The sequence below is a fragment of the Scatophagus argus genome, chromosome 2 (assembly GCF_020382885.2).
Source record: "Scatophagus argus isolate fScaArg1 chromosome 2, fScaArg1.pri, whole genome shotgun sequence".
Classification (NCBI taxonomy): Eukaryota; Metazoa; Chordata; class Actinopteri; family Scatophagidae; genus Scatophagus; species Scatophagus argus.
Window position 1 is genome coordinate 16,066,842 of NC_058494.1, and position 21,958 is coordinate 16,088,799.

The 21,958-nt window shown below is 41.5% G+C and overlaps 2 protein-coding genes across 7 annotated transcripts in view; one reads left to right on the top strand and one right to left on the bottom strand.

Moving 5' to 3' along the window:
• Positions 1–101: 101 nt before the first annotated feature.
• ncapg (non-SMC condensin I complex, subunit G) lies at positions 102–11,403 on the bottom strand. Of its 3 annotated transcripts, none has more exons than XM_046413915.1 (22): positions 11,261–11,403; positions 10,834–10,946; positions 9,934–10,176; positions 9,324–9,552; positions 8,951–9,096; positions 8,693–8,777; positions 8,186–8,378; positions 7,947–8,096; positions 6,152–6,292; positions 5,566–5,689; positions 5,288–5,377; positions 4,485–4,673; positions 4,279–4,389; positions 3,720–3,839; positions 3,123–3,359; positions 2,835–3,016; positions 2,535–2,700; positions 2,185–2,349; positions 1,206–1,329; positions 832–879; positions 627–696; positions 102–498 (listed from the first exon to the last, which is right to left on the bottom strand). In XM_046413915.1, exons 2-22 carry the CDS (start codon positions 10,939–10,941, stop codon positions 372–374), a joined length of 3,048 nt encoding a protein of 1,015 aa, XP_046269871.1. In that variant the 5' UTR covers positions 10,942–10,946; positions 11,261–11,403; the 3' UTR covers positions 102–371. The 3 variants fall into 3 exon arrangements, with proteins under 3 accessions (XP_046269871.1, XP_046269854.1, XP_046269864.1); XM_046413898.1 differs by having other exon boundaries at positions 2,185–2,352; XM_046413908.1 differs by having other exon boundaries at positions 2,185–2,352; positions 10,834–10,941; positions 11,261–11,379.
• The window catches only part of fam184b (family with sequence similarity 184 member B), a 28,670-nt gene continuing 15,037 nt past the window's right edge, over positions 8,326–21,958 (top strand). Inside the window, exons 1-2 of one of the 4 annotated variants that reach the window (XM_046413867.1) lie at positions 8,326–8,420; positions 20,444–20,632. In XM_046413867.1, the coding sequence (XP_046269823.1) occupies positions 20,462–20,632 (171 nt within the window). In that variant the 5' untranslated portion in view covers positions 8,326–8,420; positions 20,444–20,461. Of the gene's footprint in view, positions 8,421–14,621; positions 15,339–20,443; positions 20,633–21,958 lie in introns of those variants that run through there. The other 3 variants (XM_046413841.1, XM_046413858.1, XM_046413850.1) reach the window with 3 other exon arrangements.

Genomic DNA, 21,958 nt, shown 5'->3' on the forward strand with positions numbered 1-21,958 from the left:
GATAACATCTTACATAAAATACTACTTTTTCTTCTTTGGTATAAAGTAAATGGTTGAATCTGAACAAACAATTTTCTTGAACTGAACATACTGAAGACAAGTTATATTAACATGTTTGAGTTTAATGATTAAAATAACAGAATGTGAAACTGGCAAACACAGACAACAACTTGAGAAGAAATATGACAACATATAAAGAGGTGAACCTATTTTTCAGACTATTAAGTCAGATGTAGCAGGTTCAGTTACAATGACTAATGTCATTGTACTATAAAACTAAATATTCCCACAACTAAAGTATATGTGAGTTATGTTAGACTGGAGTGCTCAAAGATTTAAAAAGAACTTATTTCAACTCCATAAACAAACTCCTATGACACATTGGCCTCCTGGTTGATGAGAGGGTTGAGGTCCAACTTTGTCTTATCCAGAGCTGCAGTCTTGGCCCTCCGTGAGGGTCGCACCACAGGGACTGACTCTGGAACATTCTCTCCATCACTGTAACAAAAACAAAACCAAAAAAAAACAGTAGAAAAAGATAAATATGAGTAATGAAAAAAATATAGTGATTTGATCAAAGTGTGTACACATAGGTATACACTGACAGAGGCTGTTAAAACACCCACCTCTCCTCTGATGATTCTGCTCTCCTGCTCGGCTTTCTGCCTCCTTTGGCTGCGCAGGTTTTCCTCTGACCTACGCAAACATGCACTCAGGTTACTTCACAAAGCTGAGTCAACTCACTGGCTCAGGTGGACAAGAAGAGCTCTAAAAATATGTTGCCATTCTGAACAAGTGCAGTTTTAGAAGAGTATACAGAACCTGCATTACCTCTTTTGGCTCTCTTGGCAGATTTAGATAAATCGTCTGTTGCAGCCTCTGTGGAAACATGGCAGGCAGAAATTCATATTTTTGCAGTTAATCTCTGCTAGCTGTATTTTTGTCTTGACAGGCATACACTGAATAGAATAAAGTAACATATATATATATATAGATATATATATATCTATATATATATAGATATATATATATCTATATATATATAGATATATATATATATAGATATATCAAGACTTACAGGAAGAGTTGTCATGTGTGGTGTAAATGTAGTAAGGCACAGGCGCTAAGGTAACATTTGTTAACAGATGCTCAGAAGAACACATGGTGGCCTTTTATACAGACTGTGACTGTGTTTGCATGCATACCATCTGCATTGACGTCCAGCGGTTGTAGCGCGCTGGCGCTGAGGAGCTCGGCCTGTTCTTTTGAGTCCACCAGCTGATAAATCATCTTCTCCAGAGCGCGGAGACAGACACGGTCCTTCACCACCTGAAGAAAAGAAGGATGGAAAAAGGAGAAATGAAACATGGGATCTGTGAAGAGGCAGAGCGGTAGAGACATGAAACAGTACAAGTGGCTGTGTGTTCTCAGCCACACAATCAGTGGCAATGTGCTGTTACATTGGTCTTCCATTTTGGCCCAGTCTGAAAAACACTATATAGACAAAAGTATTCGGTTACATCTCTTTATAATTGAATTCAGGTGTGGTATTTGGCTGTTTCTCCAGGGATTGGGCCAGGCCCCTTACTTCCAGTGAAGGGAAATCTTAATGTTTCAGCATACCAAGAATTTTTGGACAATGATATGCCTCCAACCTAGCAGAAAGAGCCTGGGGAAGGCCGCCCTTCACCTCAGCACGACCTGAATGGCCCACACAGAGCCCTGACCCCATCAAACACCCCTGGAATGAACTGGAATGGAGACTGCAAGCCAGGCCACCAAAGTTCCCGCTGGTGCTGTGGCCAGGAGTTCCAGTAGCTTTGTCTCTAAAGTGAAAAAGTGAATCTGAATAATAGCCAGATTCTCATGAAATCTGGGTCACATTAAAATTCCCTTCAGAAGTATTGTAGTAACTTTGGAATACCCTTAACTTTTCATCTAGCGCCACCATCTAAGTTAACATTTGCACAATACTTTGGTACCATCAAAACTAATGACATTTCCATTATCCTCTGTTGTACTCTGTGTTTGATGCTAATTAGAAAATATTAGTATGCTAACAAGCTAATCTAAGTTTGAATATGGTAAAGATTAAAGTTGCTTCAACATATTATTATCATTATCACAGCGTTTAAGTGCAGCCTCCACAGAACTGCTGGCATGGCTATTTGAGTCTGTAAGTACCTGTACAAGCTGCTGCAGCAGCGTCTGCAGGTCCTTCCTGACAGTCTCATCTCTGCTGAGCTCCAGGTTGCTGAGAGTCTTGGCATAGAGACGCACCTCGGGGGCTGTGGGGTCCTTCAGCATCTCTCCACACATACGCACCGCCAAGTAGTCATGGACGCACACCTCCTGAAGACATGCGCACTCAATAAATTTGATTTGTTTTTGCCTCATTGAGCTGTTATCAAATTAAGCCTTTTAATAACAGTTGACTCCAACAGCTGTGATAAACAGCTTAGCGCGCCATTAAACATAGCAACACCGAAGAGCAATTTCTCAAGAGAGACTGATTGATTCGTGATGTTTCTTACCTCTGTGTTAGTTGACGGCTTGATAAGTGCACTTGGACGGGTGAGCTCCACAAACAGCTCGACTACATTGTTGATATCCACCTCAGCTAGTGGTGAAGTGGCTGGGGCATTCATCAGAGTCCGAACAGTCGGCAGGAAACTCTCCTCCACAACCTCCTGGTGGACCCTAATACATGCAAATATACACTCTGTATTGGTTTATACTCCATGACAATGAACTTCACCAGGACAAGTAACGATACTAATAACAAGAAGACAAGAAAAATTACAATGCAACTTGTACATGTGTGCATGTGTGACCTGCTCTCGCGGGCATAGAGCTGGAAGAAGACGCCGAGGCAGTGCCGCAGTCGAGTGTCATCCTCAGTGAGGGGATTGTACCACAGCAACACCAGACGGGAGAGCATCTTGGCGCTGGCGATACGGCCGGTGTACATTAGTTTGGCAAGGCCCTCCGCTGTCTCTGTACGCAGGTCAGACACCTGAAATGTCGACCAGAATAAAACTGTCTTCTCCTGTTTCACATCCAAAGACTAGATGTATATTTCTACTGAAATGAAGAATGTGAAAAAAAAATTCCCTCCTCACCTCACTGTCCAGGAACTCAGAAAGCATCACAAGTGTACTCTGTGCGCTGTCCTCAGGTCCATCTCCTTTCTCCTCAGTCACCAGTGGGTCCTCCTCCTGTCTGTCTGGTGACTGGGAGGGCAGGGCTGTCTGAGGGGCAGCTGCTTCAGAGAGCAGCTGAAAACCAAACAGCAGCAGGAGGTCGATGATGGCCCGCAGAGCACTGATACGGATCTTAACTTCATCCAGCTGGGCAATCTGAAAACACACACACACACGCACACACCAAATGTGAATTCTGGGAAAAGAAAACAGCCACTTTACCCAGTGAAACTACTTTCAAGTCGACTCTTTTTGGCGCTTTCAGCTTAGCATATTTAACCTGTCAGACAACAGCTATGCAAAGCATAAATTTAAGTTTGCTGACACGTGCTTGCTGTTTATATTGGCTACTTGTGCAGTTAAGTTGCAGTTAAATGTTTAAATACCACAAATGAAATTTAATTTAGCTCCACTATATTGGAGCAGGCCAACTCTCAGCGGCAGAAATCTCAAAACCTCAACAACTGAAAGGTTTAGAAATCTATTTTGTGAGGTTTAGGTAGATAAAACTCTCACCTGTAGCAGCAGGACCATGTGGGTTTTAGCCAGCTCCTTGCTGTGCAGAGTGCATGTTCCCAGACACACCACGGCCATGTTACGGACAGCAGGGTGAGCATTTGCTATACTGGGCAGGATCTGACAAAGATGGAGAAAAGCAGTGACATCATCCAATTTTTACTGACTTCACATCACTCTGTGCATCCACGAATGTTTGCCCAAAACAAACAATTCAAATAATAAGCAAATAATCACAGATGATTCTGATTCAAGATTTTATCAGTAGGTCAACACCAACAAAATAAATTACTACTATTGTAGAAACAGTTGAGGCCTGAGACACAAGGTGGCATAAGAACACGTATCTGTGTCCTCTCATTCTTTGTTTTAGATGCTTACAAGACAATCTGCCATGTTACTGTAAATTTCTTGTTTTAACACATATTTCATCTTTCAGCTTGTGTGGTAGGGAAAATGCAATAAACAATGTATACACACTGCATTCAGAGATTGTGATCTGAACATCAACAGAAACATTAGTGCAATAAATGATGATGTGTGCAGTATGGGCTTATACCAGTGAGGACATTAAGGCACTCATAGTTGGACCAATTCGTGTCTTGATGCTCATTTGCTTCAGCAGTTCTGCACACATTGTAAGACATCTCAGAAGAGTCTCCGGGTCATTCTGGAACAGACAAACAAACAAAAAACGTCAAAGAACTTTAGTTGACATTTTTATTTCACAAAGTAAATCTCTTAACTGCATTTGTTGTTACGAACCTTCTCGGTGCGGATCTCCTTGTCGGCCGGCTGGCTGCTCTCTGCGATTTCCTGGATGACTTGGTTCCTGCGGTTCTCGAGCTCTGTGATGGAGTCCTTTAACTCTGCAGCACGGCTGAATTCCTGGGCGGTGATACAATCCTCCAGGGTTTGTTTGGCCTCCAAGATACGCACCTTCACCTCTGCTAGCTGGGGGTGGGGATATAAACAGGAGAGTCATTCCTTGGCTGAAATACACTCCTGAGGATTGCTGTTGAGTTGGGTAACTGCTACTCCAACAACAACAGCTGAGGCTCTGGGACAGGTTACAAGCCTCTGGAGGTCACTTTACCCACTGAAAAGAAAGAGGTGGGGAGAGAGAGCAGGTGCACAGACCGGATAGAAGCTAAACACCTGGGCTAGGATTGACTTCCTCTGCGAATGTTTGGCCTTCAAGATATTACATACACTCAGTGCTTGCTGAAAGATGGACTGACATCCCTTCTGAAGCTCAAAGTTGTAAGCAATCCCTCTGTATCTATTTGTTTTCTCAAGTAACCAGTGATTTTAGCTGAAGTAAAATTAAGGAATAAATGCGACGAAAGGGGAAATTAAGTTAATAGGATCATTCTGAAGCTTTAATCAATTTAGTTCATTCATTAATTAATAATATAATACATATTAATTAATAATTCATTAATAATACAGAAAAATCAATCGATCGCTCTCTCTGTAGCCTTGCAATAATTTGAAAGAAAACAGTAGGGTATTTGAAAAAGATCTAGTGGTTCATGTGTGCTTTCACTCAGCAGAGTGTTATCCACCTGGATCTGCTGCCGGCGGTTCTCGTTCTCATCTGCAGGCCGACTGGCCTCCATGATGGGCTCCCTCACATCTGAGATGATTTCTGCCACCTGTGTAATACAATGTCAGTCTCAGTGGTAATGGTACCAGCACTGAATAGAAAATCTGTTTCATTTGGTGACACCTCAAACAAAAGACCTTTAGTGACAAATTAACAAAATGATAAATAATTCCCGCCTGTATAGCAGAATTTACAGCAGAGATAAAGGTTCTGATTTAGGTGTAAAACGTAACTTACAGTCTGGATGCGTTTGTGGTCATCAGGAATGAGTGTGAGGAGTTTCTCAGTGAGAAGAGAGACCAAGGAGGAGGGAGTCTGTGGAAGAGCCAACATTTCTTGCAGGACTGCCAATACGCGCTTCCTACAAAAACACACAACACAATAAATATGAATAACAACACCTCAGCAAGCTCGTAATTTTTTGAAAACTAGACAAAATGAAGGGCTTTCATACCCAAAACAAAACAGGCCTGGACAAACGGCTGAAATACTGATCCCAGAGATCTGTTGCCAAACTAAATGAACATGTTTCAGATCTCAAAGCATTGCCTAAATCTCTTATTTTAACAGAGAATAGCTGCAACAATCAACAACATCTAACCAGATATTTAACTAACCAATCAGGTAACAGACTAAGAAGTCCATTACGTTCACTAGTCTTTATCTGAAACATTTGGTCGATTTGACTAGTTGTTTGACAAAAAGAAAAATTTCTGGGTTTAAGAACAAGCACAAGTGGTCTTGCCAACGGTCCACATATTTAATAAGACTTTGTTGCTGCATTTTTTTTCTCTCTCTCCAACTACACAACTCCTTGTTTTACCTGCCGCCCTCTTCATTGGTGTCCAGACATCCAATGAGATGGATGAGCTGTTGGGAAATGAACTCCTTGGTCATGACCAGCTCCAGCTGGTTGAAGTCGGCCCTCTGTTCCTCTGACAGCACAGGCACTGCCTTCAGATATCTACGACAGTCCGAGTCAAGAGTCAGTGATAAAAACAGCTCTCAGAGTACAGTCAATAATGCAGGTTCACACTCAGCGACAGCAAAGACTAAATTTAGGCTGGCCTATGATACAACTGAGCATAAAAAAACACAATTATATAAAAAGGCACAAACACCAGCTACAAACCACACTTACACCAACATATCAGCTTTCAGCTAGCCACTGAAGGATTTATACAAACCTGCAGCTTATGTTAAGTGTATTTTATTTTCAGATAAATGTTAAGCATGCCACTCAGTCACAGCAAATTTAATTAAGGATTATTTCACATTAAAGCATCACACGCATTAGGCAGGTGCACAGAAAGGATGATATTTTCAGTCCTGGGATTTAAAAAGAATGATTAAGTGTGGATTTAAGCTAAAAGTAATATTTTGAAGTCTGTGGAAAATAAATAGGTCATATGTGGTTTTGTGAACACTAATTTGAAGATGAACGAAGGCTTCATCGTCTTAATGTCAGTCAAAAGCAAAACTAGACCTATAAGAATAAAATATTAACAGCTCACAGGTACAACAAATACAAAGATGTTACCTGTAATAATAGAAGGTCAATAGCTAAATATTAACATCATCATAATGCACAATCTGTTGTGTCCCTGATGCATGTTAACTTGACCACAGCTGTGACTTTGTTCATGTAAACTGAAACAAAAAAAGAGCACTGAGCATCAACAGAAATTGTTTTTCTTGTCTTTCATTTATGTAAACGCCGCAGTTTAACATAACTAGCGGGGTTAAGCTGAACATAAGCAATGAGTTCGCCACACAGTTACATACAGAAAGAGCTCCTCTGTGAACACTGGGATTGCCGTAAGGTACCTGAGTAACAACATGTTGATTAAGGCAACGGTGTTAAAATATCCTGAGGACCACAGAACAACTACTTAAGACTACATTAAACCAAAGGCTCACAATTGTTCGAGTCTGTCTTAAAACAGTAGTCAGGTTCCCATGTGATCACTAAAATGAGACATAGATCCCTTCCTAATGTCCCTCTAATCTAATGCAAGTGAGGTGGGACAAAAGCCACTGTCCTCATTCTCAGCAAAAGTCTATTCAAAACTTTTTCTGATGTTAATGTGAGGCTTTGGCATGCACTCGAAAAATCAAAGTAAATATGTTCCTCAGTAAAAGCCTTTTGAATACTTTGACTTTCCCCAGTGCTTCCATTCCGAGCAACTGTGGAGTAACTGCAACAAAAATAAATAAATCGAGGGAATTTATGGCAACAAAGATAGTTATTTTGGAAGATACTGGTTCCACTTATATGAGGCATCTGTTACCTATTTCGAATGTGTTTTTGAAATTTGATCTGTAGATTTATTCCCAAATCACTTGCATTGGAAAAAAAAAAAAGGCTTTGAGAATGGCTCTCTGTCTCGCACTATAAACAGGAGGAATGAAAACCTAGTTTCATTGTCCATATGGGCACCTGATTATTGTTTTAGGTAATCTGTCAACCCTATTTTTTTAAACAACAAGCTGCTGTAGGGCCTGTTGCAACTGATCAGCTGTCTGCTCAAAAATTTAGTCTGCAAGAAGGGTGAAATATTCAGCTGACAGCAAGAACACTACAAATGTAATCCAGTGAGCTAATTATCATCTCTCACCCATAAAGGTAGTCGGCATAAGTGGCAGAGTCTGGTAACACTTGCTCCAGCATTTCATCACCATCATCTCCTTTAGCCTTGATGAACTCGCACAGAGCTCTCCAGTAAAGCACACTCTCACAGGACAGCGAGTCCTCTGGGATCAGCTTCCTGTTGAAAAGCACACATAATCTCCATCTCAGGGTATTTTATTTATTATGTCACATGTGGGTGTTACAGAGATAAGGTTTGAGGTGTACCGGTTGTCGAGCTGCACTCTGTTCTGAAGGAGCTCTTCAGTTGGTGTGCCTTTAAAGATGGCTTTCAGTGTTTCCAGAGCTGTTTGTGCACAGTTCTCTACATCCAGCCTGTGGAGCATCTCTACAATGTTACCTTCCAGCCGAAGTAGCCAGGCCGGCAGTAGACGAGAGCAAACCACCTCCCTCACCGCTTCTACAACACAAACAGTCACTCATTGAGACATATTCATTTGAGGTAATTGACGGAATTCAGGCCTTAAACTATCAGTTGATCAGCTACTTTTGTTTTTAGTTATAATAGATTAATTGTTTCAATCTTTTTCAAGAATGACAAAATCAATGATTCTAGTTACTCCAATTTAATGATGTATGTGAGATTTTGTGTCATTGTATTTTTCTTTTTTACTATTGTTTGCCACTTCACAGACTAAACAAACAATCAGGAAAATAAATGACATATTGATTGTTAAAAATAATTGCTTGTTGCAGCTTTAATTTTTGCAATACCTGAGGTATCATGGAGACCCTGCTGCAGAAGACTAACTCTCTGTGCGATGGTCAAGGCTTTAATATGAACCTTGTCAGCCAGAACCTAAAACAGAAAACAAAAATAGAATTTTTTTTTCTGGGGCTGGAGTAAATCTCAAATCACAACTTTAACAAGTGTTGAGTAAGATCAAGACAACAACTTCATTACATTGTTATCTGCATTTGGCATGTGTTTGGAAACTGGATCATCTGACAGCATTTATAATTAATGGCTACCTGGTAGGCTAGCTTGCGGACGTTCTCCTTGATGTCCCGCGTGCGCTTGATTACTTTGGGGAGGGTGCGAGGGGACATTGCAATGCAGGAAAGAACAGCACGCCGCACCTCAGCATTACTATCATTTTCGAGAATCAGCAGGTATGCTAAACAGTTGAAAGATATAGAGCAGTTAGATCAAAGAATTTGGTCATCAAAAATGTTTTTCAAAGCAACATTATGGAGGTATCACATTTTATAGCTGAACATAAACATATTGTTCTAAATAGACAGAAGTAGTACTACAAATGGCTGTCAACAACATATGGAATTTCTGCAGTGTCTCCTGTTCAATAAAAAACTAGAGGGGCCAGGAAAAGCAAAACAAACAAACCGCTGGTGGTTGGACAGTCAGGATCCTTTGGCTGTTGTAGACGCGTCATGGCCAAAGCAGCCTGAATCCTCACATTAGGGAATTTGTCAGTGACACGGACCAGCATGGCTTGGTGGATGCGATCAAAGAGGTCATCATCTATCTGGGCATTCTCTGACATACTGCCCAGCAGTTTGTTGATCAGCTGGCACGCACGAAAACGCACCGCATGGCTATTGGCTTTATGAGACTGAGAAGAAAGAAAGGCAGAAAATGCAACAGTCAAAACAGTTTGGAGTGAACAAAGAATTGGCAAGAAAATACAGGAATACAGAGTGGACAAAAATCAAAGAGAAAAAATAGTTGTATACCACAAGAGTGTGTAAAAGTGAGAAACAGATGGAACAAAAGAAACAGAGACAGATGGGAAAGGACAAGATCAGATTAATCAACAGCAGGAACATTAATTACATCAGAGCATCACAGCAAATGTTCATATCCAGACCAGAGGTTTTAGCAGTAGGTATAAACATTTATCTGTCACAAAGTTGACCTTTTCTAACCACTGAGTGCACATAGAACAAACAGTGTCTCGGGTTTTTAACCACATATATTCATGTAATGTTTATACCTCCAACAGGAAGTTGAAAATGAAACTCAGAAATGGATGATCATCCTCAGCTGCTTCTTCTTCCTCTTCTTCCTCTTCCTCCTCCTCATTCTCCTGCTGTTCCTCCTCCTCCTTCTGGAAACTTGTCGCGAATCTTGCAACAAACTCAATGACATTTTCAACTGCAGGTTCACGTTTGTAGACAATCATGGCGTATTTCAGGTAGTGGACAAACTCCTCATGGAACAGTGTCTTATCCTCAAGCTGTTAGAAGAGATGAAGGATGTCAACAATAACAGGTGACAGGGGAAGCAAACCAGGAGAAACAAGATTTCATTGAAAATGGACAATATTCATTCCCAACAGGAGAGAGAGAACTGTACAGAACTCTCAGGTCATCTGGGACAGGACTGATTACAGTCCCCAGAGTCCAAACAAAACACAGAAAATCAGCTATCACCTTCTATGCAATACATATGTCCTAAAGACCACCAACCAAGAATTTAAGTCTGCTCCAACTTGAAGATCATTTAAATTGTGACTTAAAAATTAAAGACATTAAGTAGTATTTAGGGCAATATATTCACATTTCTCCCTGCACTCTTTTCTTATTTTCATGCTCTTATCCTTTTTAAAACCTACCTATTTTTGGTAGCAGGGACAAAGAAGAATTTCACTGCACATTGTACGGTGAATGATTGTGTGTGACAAATAAACCTATCTTGTAAAGACTGATTAGATTCAATTAGTCCTACCTCCTTTACCAGAACCAATTCTGAGGAACGTTAAGCCAAAATAACAAACATCCACGCCCACAAAAGTCTTCTCACGTTCTGATTTGTTTGAAGACACGGCAAACATATATTTAACCCGCTGAATTAGGAGCAATTTTAGCTTCACTTATCACCGCAAAGGACTTACCTTGTTGTAGCGGCTCCTCAGGCTTGCCACCAGCTTTGCCTTGTTATTGTGGCCCTTCTGAGCGCGTTGAAACGCCTCTTTAATGTCCATTTCATTGTCCGCAGTCATCTTTCCTTCACAGAAAGCCAAAATAAAAACAGAATCAGTCAGTCGTACAAACTTTCTTCGTTGTAACTCAACTAACACTTCCACTATTTACTGAACGCTAACGGCAGCAGCAGTCCCTTGAGCCTCATTAGCTAACGTTAACTAAGCCCCACCTCGATGCAACTCCCACAGAAAGAAAGAGCAGAAAAACAAAGTAACCCGGCTCACTCGCATGGGACTCAGTCCCTCAAGACACTTTACATGGTCGTTTTTAAGAAAATTAAAATGGACATTATTTTATCCAGAGAAAATAAATCTATTATGAGTTTCCGGAATTTACCTTTCTCTGATTTCTTCCCGCAACACTGCCGCCTGTTTTCAAATGCAGTTGTCGTATTTTCTCGCGATAACTGAGGTATGAGACAAACGTAATGACGTACGTACGTTATATATTTTTGGCCCCGAGTTTACCCTGGCAGGCTGCTCCATTGTTATGTCTCAGTGCTGTCCCTACATAAGTAGTAGAGCTGAAATAAAACGGTAAAGCGCATTAATTAATTAATAGAATAAAAAAAATTAGTCAACTGTGTTTTTTTTTTTAAGAAATGGCTTTTTAACGAAAATCTTCACAGCTGTTAAGATTTGATTTTTCTCTGTATACTGTAAACTTTGCATCTTTGCAGTTTGGCGTCCGGTTGCTCAACGCCAGAAAACACTGATAGAAATATCTCAATATTTCATGACATTTTACAAATCAAAAAAATGTTAATTTATAATATAATTTAAATATAATTAATTTAATATTATTTAATAATTATTATTATGCATTATCAAGTTAATAATAATGAAAAGAATGAGAAGAATCATTCACGTCAAATCACATCCTATTTTTAAAGGTTCAAACATGGATGATAAAGGTCCACATCCATCCACTGCACAAAAAATTAATCTAAAATATCACCTAAACTAGTGCTTGCCCTCTTACAATGGTGATGAATTGGAGCAAGATTGTGCTCTGTGCAGTGGTGATCTGGTGGTGGCGCTGTTCCCCTCCTACACCCATCTGACTAGCAGTGCTGAGCTGTCAGTGATGATGTTTCCTTTTTATAGCATCAAATAATTAAAACCAAACTTTTCTGACAAATGAGCACAAGAACATAAAAACTACCTTAAATGACAGAAATTATTTTCGAGAAAAATTTATTTGACGTGTACTTTTGTTTGCATCCCACCCGCATATTTCTTTACAGTCAATATTTTCGAATTGATTCTTTTTTTAATCTTTATGATTCTAGTTATAAATATAAATAGTACTAAAATATATTTAAAATGAATTTTGTAACAATAATGGCAGCTTTGGTATTAGGTTGCCTCTGAGGAAAAAATCTGGGGAACAAAAGTCCATAGTCTATATGAAGGCACTCAGACAGCAGTGACTGAGACTGCCAGGACCTCAAAGATCATCATTTAGTTTACAACAAAAATATTACACAGACCTAAAATGGGTTTGGTTGAATTTTAGGAGACGACTTCCTATTTAAAAAAATAGAAAGAACCAGGTAATCATGTGGCTTATTTTGTCTGATGAAACTGAACAGCAATCAGCAGATATTTCATTGCCTATTTGGATGGATAACAATGTGTAAACTCTTTGTTGGTGTTGCAATGTCCAATGCAGTCACAGCAGACAGAAGGACAGAAATGAATGTCACCACAGGCAGCGCGCCTTCTTTTATGGCAACAGCAGCCATCTATCTCTGGAAATCACTTTAATATACTCTGTTAGGCTTCTACTCTGCTAGACCTGTGTGCATGTGGGCGTAGGATTATCTGATAGGTGTATTTCTGTATGAAATATTTATGCCGGCGATGCTAGGGCTGAAAGTCTCTCCATTAGTCTATAACACCTACAACGTCATGAGCCAAAAAGATGGGGAAAAAAGGCTTTCGTGCTTTGGGAAATCCACACACTCATGCAGTCTTAAAACAATGAAATGCAACTACCTTGCATTCATTCATATACAAAGCACCGCTTAATTTAATTTATTTATAGCCTGAATTGCTCCATTAAACGCACAGACCTGTGTATACATTTGAAGTCATGTGACAACATATATCTCACTGCCTCAGGTTCGCAATGTGCCTCTTCATTTGTGATCATTTGATTCACTGTAAATTTGTTTGGACATGTGCCCTACTATAAAGCACATTCTGAGGTTGGTCCTGCCTTGTTATCTTATGCTGTGGCCACATCTTAAGGCCTCAGTATACTTTAAACAAACACAAGATGTGCCACCCACATATACTGTTGTTTTTCCAAAAGGCCATACTAAAAAGGAGGTGCGAAAACACTGTCATCTCTCTGCCTCACTGGTCTCTTTCCAAGAACTCTGTGTAGTCTCAAATGTTGTCTCAAATATGATGAATCATACAAAGGGGCATTAGATGCATTTTCATTCAGTCTCTATGAAGGCATTTGTGTTGTTGTACTCAGTTGGATAAATGAAAACTGATAGAAGAATGAATAAAGAAGAGCTGAGAGAAGTTCAAATCCTGCCTAATTTCATAGCCCTGATGTGCATGGGCAAGAATGCTTGGGAAAGGTTTTTAAAAATTCTGGATAAAAGCCCCTACTGACTGGATGACAAAGGAGAGCTGTGGCCTTGAGGATGGAGAACCAGCTTGGTTGCTGGTTCAATTACCCTGGACTGACAGAAAAAAACTTTGGGGGGGAGTTTAATGAATGGTCTCCTCCTCCATTAATAACACAGTTGATTTACTTATCATGAAACTAGTTGGTGGTCTTCTTTGGCTTCTCTGTATCTTTGTCAAGTGTTGAGGAAATAACCCTGGGGACGTCATTATTATTATTCTTTTTCTTGAAGGAATCAATTTGTCTCCAGCAGAAAGCATAGGAGGACTTGGACTTAGATAGATAAGGTGGTCTCATGAAAAGGTGCTGCTGAGTAATGGAAAGCATAGGATTCAGTATTCTTGAAGGTTTACCTATGTAGGGACTATAGCATAAACGTAAGGGAATTTCGTCTCCCTCAGGGACAGCTTGAGATTTGACTGATACCAAGGCCTTGACAACAGCAAATCTTGACTCTGTGCGTAATGCTCTCCTGTTCTGGTTATGTCACCAACGGACACGGCTCTCTGTACTGATGACTCCCGATTCTCCTTGAGCTCAAGTTCAATAAATCCTCCAACATAAGACATCCCGGTGCAGCACCAATTTCTTCACTACTGAATGCTGAGATTTTCTCCCTAACAATGAGTAGAGCTCCACTTCTATATTTTGGTCATCTGTTTCTTTCAAGTCCCCCAACTTTATGGAAATACAGTATTAAATTGATAGTGTACACTTTTCAGCTTAATCCATGGTGCCCACTAGCATAAGAGAAAGTGTTTGCACTTTCCAGCCTACCTGCAGACCTTTACTGGAGCCCATCCTTACTGAAATTCGTTAATTTCAGTAAAACAGTAAAAACATTTTTTTTTTTTTTTTTTTACCATTTGTCTATCTATAGCAATCTGGTCAGTAGCTAGCAGTAGTAGTGGTGACAGTCTAATACAAGACGTAGACCTACTTCATGAGAAATAGCCTACAAATATAATATGTTGCTGTTTGTCCTTAATCCCTCACGCTCTGAATGATTCTGTTTACAGTATATGACTGATGGAGTAAAATCACACGACTAGACCCCAGAGACCCTCTTCCTCCTCTTCCCCCTCCTCCTCCTCCTCCTCTACACGGTGATCGGCATCGATACAGCAGCGCCGGTAGGGGCGGGGCAGCACTGCAGCAGTGCGCTTCTCGAGCTGTCTCCGGTAATGCTCCATAGGATACACACGCCCCTCTCCGCCCCAGACGCGAGACAGGTGGTTGGACGAGGCCCCTTATATGCCTAATCCTCGAGCGCTCCCCCTGAGAATAAGAAATATCTGTTGACAGCAGGGAAGGATCGGTTGGCGCGAGCGCGTCCCCGATGGACTTCCAGCGTGTGACCTCGGCGATCACCGGGCGGATAGCGGGAGAGGGGGGCAACAACCGGAACGCACGAGGAGAGCCCCGCCGATCCACTACCAAATGTTTCCCAGCGTATCGCTGTTCACGGGAGGGGGTCTACCGACAGAGGAATGAAATGCACGAGTAAAAAGTTGACACGATTTGGGTGGGAATTTTCATCTGAGAGGCGGGAGTATCATTTCTGACTATCCTCCGGTCTGGAAAGTTCCCTTGAGGCGGAGGAAGGGGGTTCATTATGGCTTCAGGCGCCGGTAAGGCTGCACAGCCTCCCGGGCCGGGCTCCGCCGTTAACGGGACTGCGGCAGAGTTCGCGAACATCGAGCAGGAGCTGTACGACTACCAGATGCACAGCAAAATGTGCAAGAAGATCGCTCAGCTCACCAAGGTAAGACCTGCCGCTGTCACCGAGAGAGGCGCGCCGACGGACGAGCTGTCACTGAACGCGTCAGGCTGATTGGACGATTTGACGGCATCCTCGCTGTTTGCCTTCTCATTGAAACATAATTACAACACGGCGACCTGTGATTGTTGTGATAAATGCCACATTGTAGGGACACCTACAGACAGCAAAAAAATGCTGGATGGATGCTTCTGGGAACATAAATAATCGGCCCACAGGAGATGAAACATGAGACCTAAACAAGGAGAACTATAGAGTAAAAATAAAATATTGCAGCGGTAAAGAAAAACAAACTCATACGTGATTAAACAATATCACCTAAATTATGAGCACTGCGTTACAAATCATCATATTTACTGTTGGATAATGATCTGAAAACTTGGATCAGGGTTCATGTCTGCGTGACTGACACAGTAATCAGACATCAGCGATCACTGAGAGCTTTAAGTGTAAGCTGCACATCTCCAGCAATTTCAGAGCCAAACCTATTGGGGCAGCAATTAAGACTGATTTGATTTGATTTTCAGCTAATTTACGGATTATCTTCGCTATGCGTCGATCTGCGGTTTAGACGGTTAGGTAAGGTAAAAATAGAAATAAATAAATAAAAAGAAGTGCAAATATTGCAAGAGGCCAGAAATGACATTTCTTTGTCTGACTAGGAGATCAGAAAGGTGTCAGTTAGCAATAATACGAAACAGAGAAAAGCAAGAAAAAAAACCCCCCACTGAAGAAGCTGTAATCAGGAAATTGATGAATTAAAATGCATTAAAGGAGTAATCAGTAACATTTTGGCAAAGATTACATTTTTTCTTTAGTAGCACCAAAATATCATGCAGTGCATCTCCCTCCATGTCCATGCACACTTACGAGTGTGCGGGCAGGGATGCTTGACAGGTGCAGCAGCAGTATCTGTATCTGCCGTGGCTTTTCATACAGTAAGGGTTGCTGTGTGGGGGATTCTCCCTCTCTCTGGTGCACATAGTGCTTACAGAGGCAGGGCACGACCCATGGCTTGTTGAGCTATGACAATTACTGATGACTGTGCAGTTCCTCTCTTCCTCTATGGGTTCACCTCTGTGTAGCCTCTAGGTGCACGCGCGCGCGTGTGTGTAGGAACACATTTGTGCAATCCAATACATGTGATAGTTGTATTTGTGTGCTGTTCAGAAAGCTTCTTCTTCATACACACAGACACACCACAAACAGAGATGACACAGATGAGGGGTCAGCACTTGTGTCGGTGCTTGTTAGGGAAATTTGCCAGCGTAGTCCCTCTACCTCTCATGCCCCTCCGCTCCTTCCATCCTAAAGAAGAAGGAGTCTGGACTTGTTTCTCTCTCGAAACTTTATGCAAGCCCTGTCAGCCTGCTTTAGATGTTTGATGACCGCAGTAAATAAATCTGAAACCGGGAGGGCTGATGAAATGTAAGAATCATCAAATCTGATATTTGGCATAAGCATATTTTCTGAGCTTTGGGATGCTGGGCATGCGACACATGGTTTATTTGAGTGTTTTGATGCGGGGTGTGGAGTGGAGAGGAAACAGGAAATGGGTCAGCTGTGGTAACCTTATATATTTAATAACCCCTGCTCTGTGCACAGAGGCTGCCACACATGCACACACTCACGCCACACATAGTCATGCACTTATACTAAACACGCCTCCTCACGCTGGCCCTCACTCCCCCGCTCACACATACATACATACTTAAGCTTCAATTACACCACCACAGCCCCCCCCCCCCACCCCCCCCCCCCCCCCCCCCCCACACACACACACACTCCTGTCAGTGAGAGTGGTCTGTCCTGGTTGAATGGGTGTTGCTTAATATAAACCAGTAGCACATCGGAGTGTGTTTACATGGCAGAACAAGCCAATGGGAAGAAAGCTGACCAGGCCAGCTGTTGTGAATGTTCACATAAGCTTGCGCGTGAACAGACACGCACGCTTCCACATGAATACAGAGAGGAGAGTAGTCTCTTTATGTGACCCAAAGATCCACGGCAGCATATTGAACTCTGTGTGTGCACGCGCGCGCGCGCGCGCACACACACACACACACACACACACGCCCACACTTTTTTGATTGGCAGTTCTAATTCTGTCTATGTGATTTCCTGTACTTATCTAGCATTCACTGTCACAGTGTTCCCTGATTTGTAATCCAGTACACCCAGTACCCACTTTGATATGTGTAGAGGTATGTGCATGATTGTGTGTGTGTGTGTGGGTGGGGGGGGGGGGGGGTGATGTAAGAGAAAATGCGTGCACGCTGGCTTGTCTCTTTGCCTAACCTCTCCTCTGTGCACCAACCATTCACTCTACAGCTCACTCCTGTTTCAACAGCCCCATCTCAGCTCTCCTTTACACTGTAGACAGAATATTAATTTCATGCTTTGCTGACTATGAAGTTATTGTCAATAAGCACAGGCACCGGCTTCTGAGGCTACATGAATAACATTATCGACTGGCAGGATCAATATGGGGATCTAGAGACAGGATTTACAGTAGCAGGAGGCTCTCGCCACTCTGACCAAGCTGCCATGCCAAACCTCTTCAGAATTTACACCCAGAAAGACGAATTAAAGTGTGACACCTTATAAAAATTTTAGTGTAATAAGGTGTCATATGGAATGAAGGGTGAATTTTATTTCTGTGTCACAGTCTGAACTGGGCATGTGCAAAATTTTTCTTTTACAACTAGAAGTAGCGCTCAGATGGGGAATCAGTTGATTTTTCTAACCAGTTATTCTTGTGTTAATTCTTTAGGAGTTATAACGGCGAATGTTTGAATTTAGTGCAACAGAAGAGTCATAAAGTCAGTGAACTCACTCATTCATGTCACCAAAAGCTACTGAAGGTTTGCTAACTTAGACTAACATTAGCCTCCGTAATGTACTTATCACAACCAAACCGAATAAGGCTGTTGAACAAGAGCTTATCATTTCAGTTTTGTAAGAGTAAGAATGTGTTAGTGATTCTCTCAAATGTCACACACTTTGCTTTTAACTTTTCATCTGCAGTGAATTGAAAACCCAAAAATAATGACATGTTTAGATCAGGTGGTTCGTGATTCCTTAAAATGAAGCAATGACTAACTGAGACTATTTGTCAGGACTTTGAAGTGATCATTTTATCTTTTCAGATTATGTAATATAAGTGATTTTCAGAGACCAGAAAGGGTAAAACTAACATTTATTTTTCAAGTTTTAAAGTAAGTATTTTATGGAGAATGTTTTAATTTCTGTCATGTAGGTAATCAAGTGATCCCCCAGGTTTACACCACATGTTTTTATGCTTGACACTTGATTCTACAGCCCGAAATTATATATTAAACAACAATGTGTTTCCAGCTTGAGGCACAGCAGTTCGGGGAAGGACCTCTCATCCTTCACAATGCCACTGCCCTCTTGCACAAAATCAGGTCCATAAAGAAATGTTTTTCAGAGTCTGGTGTAGCACACTGGCCTGTTCAGGACCCCAAGCTCAGCCCCATCCAGCACCCGTGTGATAAATGGGAGCAGGGCCTATAAGTCAGACCTTATTGCCCAACATCAGTGCCCGACTGATGTCTCACCTCCAGGTTTGGGAACCACCGGGTTAGGTATAAACAAGTTTTAGGAGAACCTTTGCTAAATTTTTGTCATTTCTGCTATATCTTCCTCGTTTCCCCCGTCCCTTGCTCTCACTTTGAAATTGGCTATTGAGGACAGCCAAGAACAGCAAGCACACAATCTCCCCTCAGAGCCTGTCCTCGATTCGGAGTCCCTTTCATTCCTCTGAGTCACGAGTTATAGTTCGGGAGCCAGAGTTCATGCACCATGACGTGACTGAATAGCTGGCATCACATACTGTCCAAGTGTTTGACTGACAAGAAGGAGGGAGGTGGGTTTGCGATTAAGATCCGTCATCAACATCCAAACCTAAATTATAAGAAACACATCATAGATTAATGGACGATGTCGAGAACATGTAAGTGTGTGTGTGCAAGAAAGAGGTGGTGACATGCACACACACACACAGACACAGAGGGAATGTCCGGCAGTGCTGTGCCAGCTGTGTGCCGCAGACGGAGAGGCGTCTGGGTAAAATATGAGCCTATGTGTCCCCTGCACACACATGCACATTCATGCACACGCAAACACACACACACACACGCCTCTGCAAGTGGATAAGTGAGACATCAGGGTCAGAAAGAGCAGATGATGACACTGTAGACATTGCATAGAGGGTAAAGTGAATAGTGGGGCGAAACAGGCCATATTTCAGGTGTTAGTCACAGTCTATATTGGGAAGTGGGGGTGGGAGACTGCATGCTGGCAGGCAGGACAATCACTGCATGAAGCTGCAATGCTTGGATTGTATTAACACACAGGACTTTGTCTGCAGTAAATACATGCAGTTTGTCAGTGTTGCTGTTTCACCTGTATTATTTGTATTTGGGCCTTGTTGTGTTTCAGTGTCAGTTTAATATTTGTTATCATAAAGGTGCCAGCCCAAATCTTGGCCCCATAATGTGTGTGGTTGTGGACCCGTGGTGGTGTTTTCCTGCTGTATGGTGAACAAAACTGAAATGGTGGATAAAATCAAAACATAGTCCACAGCTAAGAAAAGTTTTATCCTCAATACGTGCTTACAAATCAAATGTGGAGGCTTAAAGCCAGTTTAAATCTTTTCCTATCAAATGGGAAACATCTATTACTCAGGCTGCAATGAAATCTTTCAGTGTCAGCTTAAGCTGTCTATTTCTGCTTTCAGTTTTTCTGTAGTTCATTCCAAAAATAAGGGAAAGCGTACATGAAAGCACTTTTTCCTCAATTAGTTTGACCTTAAGGAAAAAACTCGATACACAACTTTTCAAGAATACAAAACACAATGATGAACAGGAGTGATTAATAGGCATCAAAAATGTTATTACGTGGTATAGCCCTGAGCTGAGTGGTATGATGACCAGTTTTTTTAAAGAGATGATGAATAAAGATGCAGAAAAAACCAAATATTTCTCAACAAATTTCTACAAAATTCGCATCTTCAGGGCTGAAATGTGTACAGTCGTTAAATCTGTCCTGTTGTTGCCACCCTCCAGGTGATTTATTCTCTGAACATGAAGAATGAGGAGCAGGAGGCGGCCCTGCAGGCTTTGAGCCACGCCCACCATGAGGAGCTACACCGCATCCTGATGGAGACATGTCATGAAGGGGAGGGGTCAGCACTGAGGACACGCCTCCTCGAGCTGCAGGAGTCTCTGGATGAGCAGCACAGAGTCGGAGCCCAGGTGTGTGTATGTGTGTGTGTGTGTGTGTGTGTGTGTGTGTGTGGTCTTGCACTCTTGCCCTCCTGATCACGAGATAAACTGACTGAATTCAAGGGCACATTGTACTGCAGTGACTTAATGTGTAAACTCCCAGTGGGGGCAGCAAATCAAATCCGCCCCTCGTGACCTACAACAGTCAGCCTCGTTCAGATAGCTTGTTACTTTACCGACTTCATGCCTAATTTACATGCTCTGCACCGCAATGAAGCATCAACATAAATCATTAATACCGGCAGACTTTCTTGTGAGCTTCTTGGAAAAAGAATGTATCTTAACAACTAAAGGGATAAAACAGGTATATGGACTTGCAACTTTTATTTTGAAATGTATCACCACATCTGTCTGGTTTATATAAGCGCAGTGCAATTGACAGCTAGCATGAGATGATGGACGATTGATGACACGTTGTCAGTATGAAGAACACGTCAGAAGCAACGGAGCAGACTGGTGCCATAGTGCTACTGATGAAAATGTTATGAAAATGCAATAACTATAGAACTAGACTGGAGAAGAGTGTAGTTTGGACTTAATGCTCAGAAAGTATTGTTTGTTAATAGGAGATTTAAAATCATTTATCAACAAAACCCAAACACAGTTCCCATCAACAGTTTAATGACCCTTTTGCCTGGATTAATAGACATTATAATATTACATTCTCACATAATATAACTGCATTCAGCCATTAGATTTGTCTTATTCTGAAGCAAGCGGTCACAGGCACATTAATTCACTCAGAGAGGTCCAGATAAAGAAAGCAATATATTCGTAAATGTGTTATACTTATGTCATGAGTTGTACTTGCACATAAGTTTCGAAACATTTCCAGGAAGTTTCACAGTAATCATGTAAAGAACAATGTAATTTGGCACTAACTAAAGGTCCAATAAAGACAGTGTTTAATTGGTATACTTCCAGCTAATTAATTATGTGCAACTTCTGTGTATTTTATTTAGTATTGAGCAAGTGGACATCCAAAAATGTGAAATTTGTCAACAGACAAGCATACAATTCAACATATATGGAGAGCGAGGCTTCTGAATGAATAATGAAGGAATATCTGCTTGGGATTACACGGAGTTTCTCATGCAAGGAAATTCATATTTTCCCTGTAATTACCTAAATACATAGATCCTTTAAGGCAAGTCCCTCCAAAGTTATTAAGAGATTACAGACTTACAAAATAAAGCATCCATGAGCCCTGGCTGGTTGTGTGACACGCTGAATAATTTTTCAGCACAAAAAAGTAAAGTAAAGTGTTTGTGCATTTCTGAGGGAAAAATGTTTTCA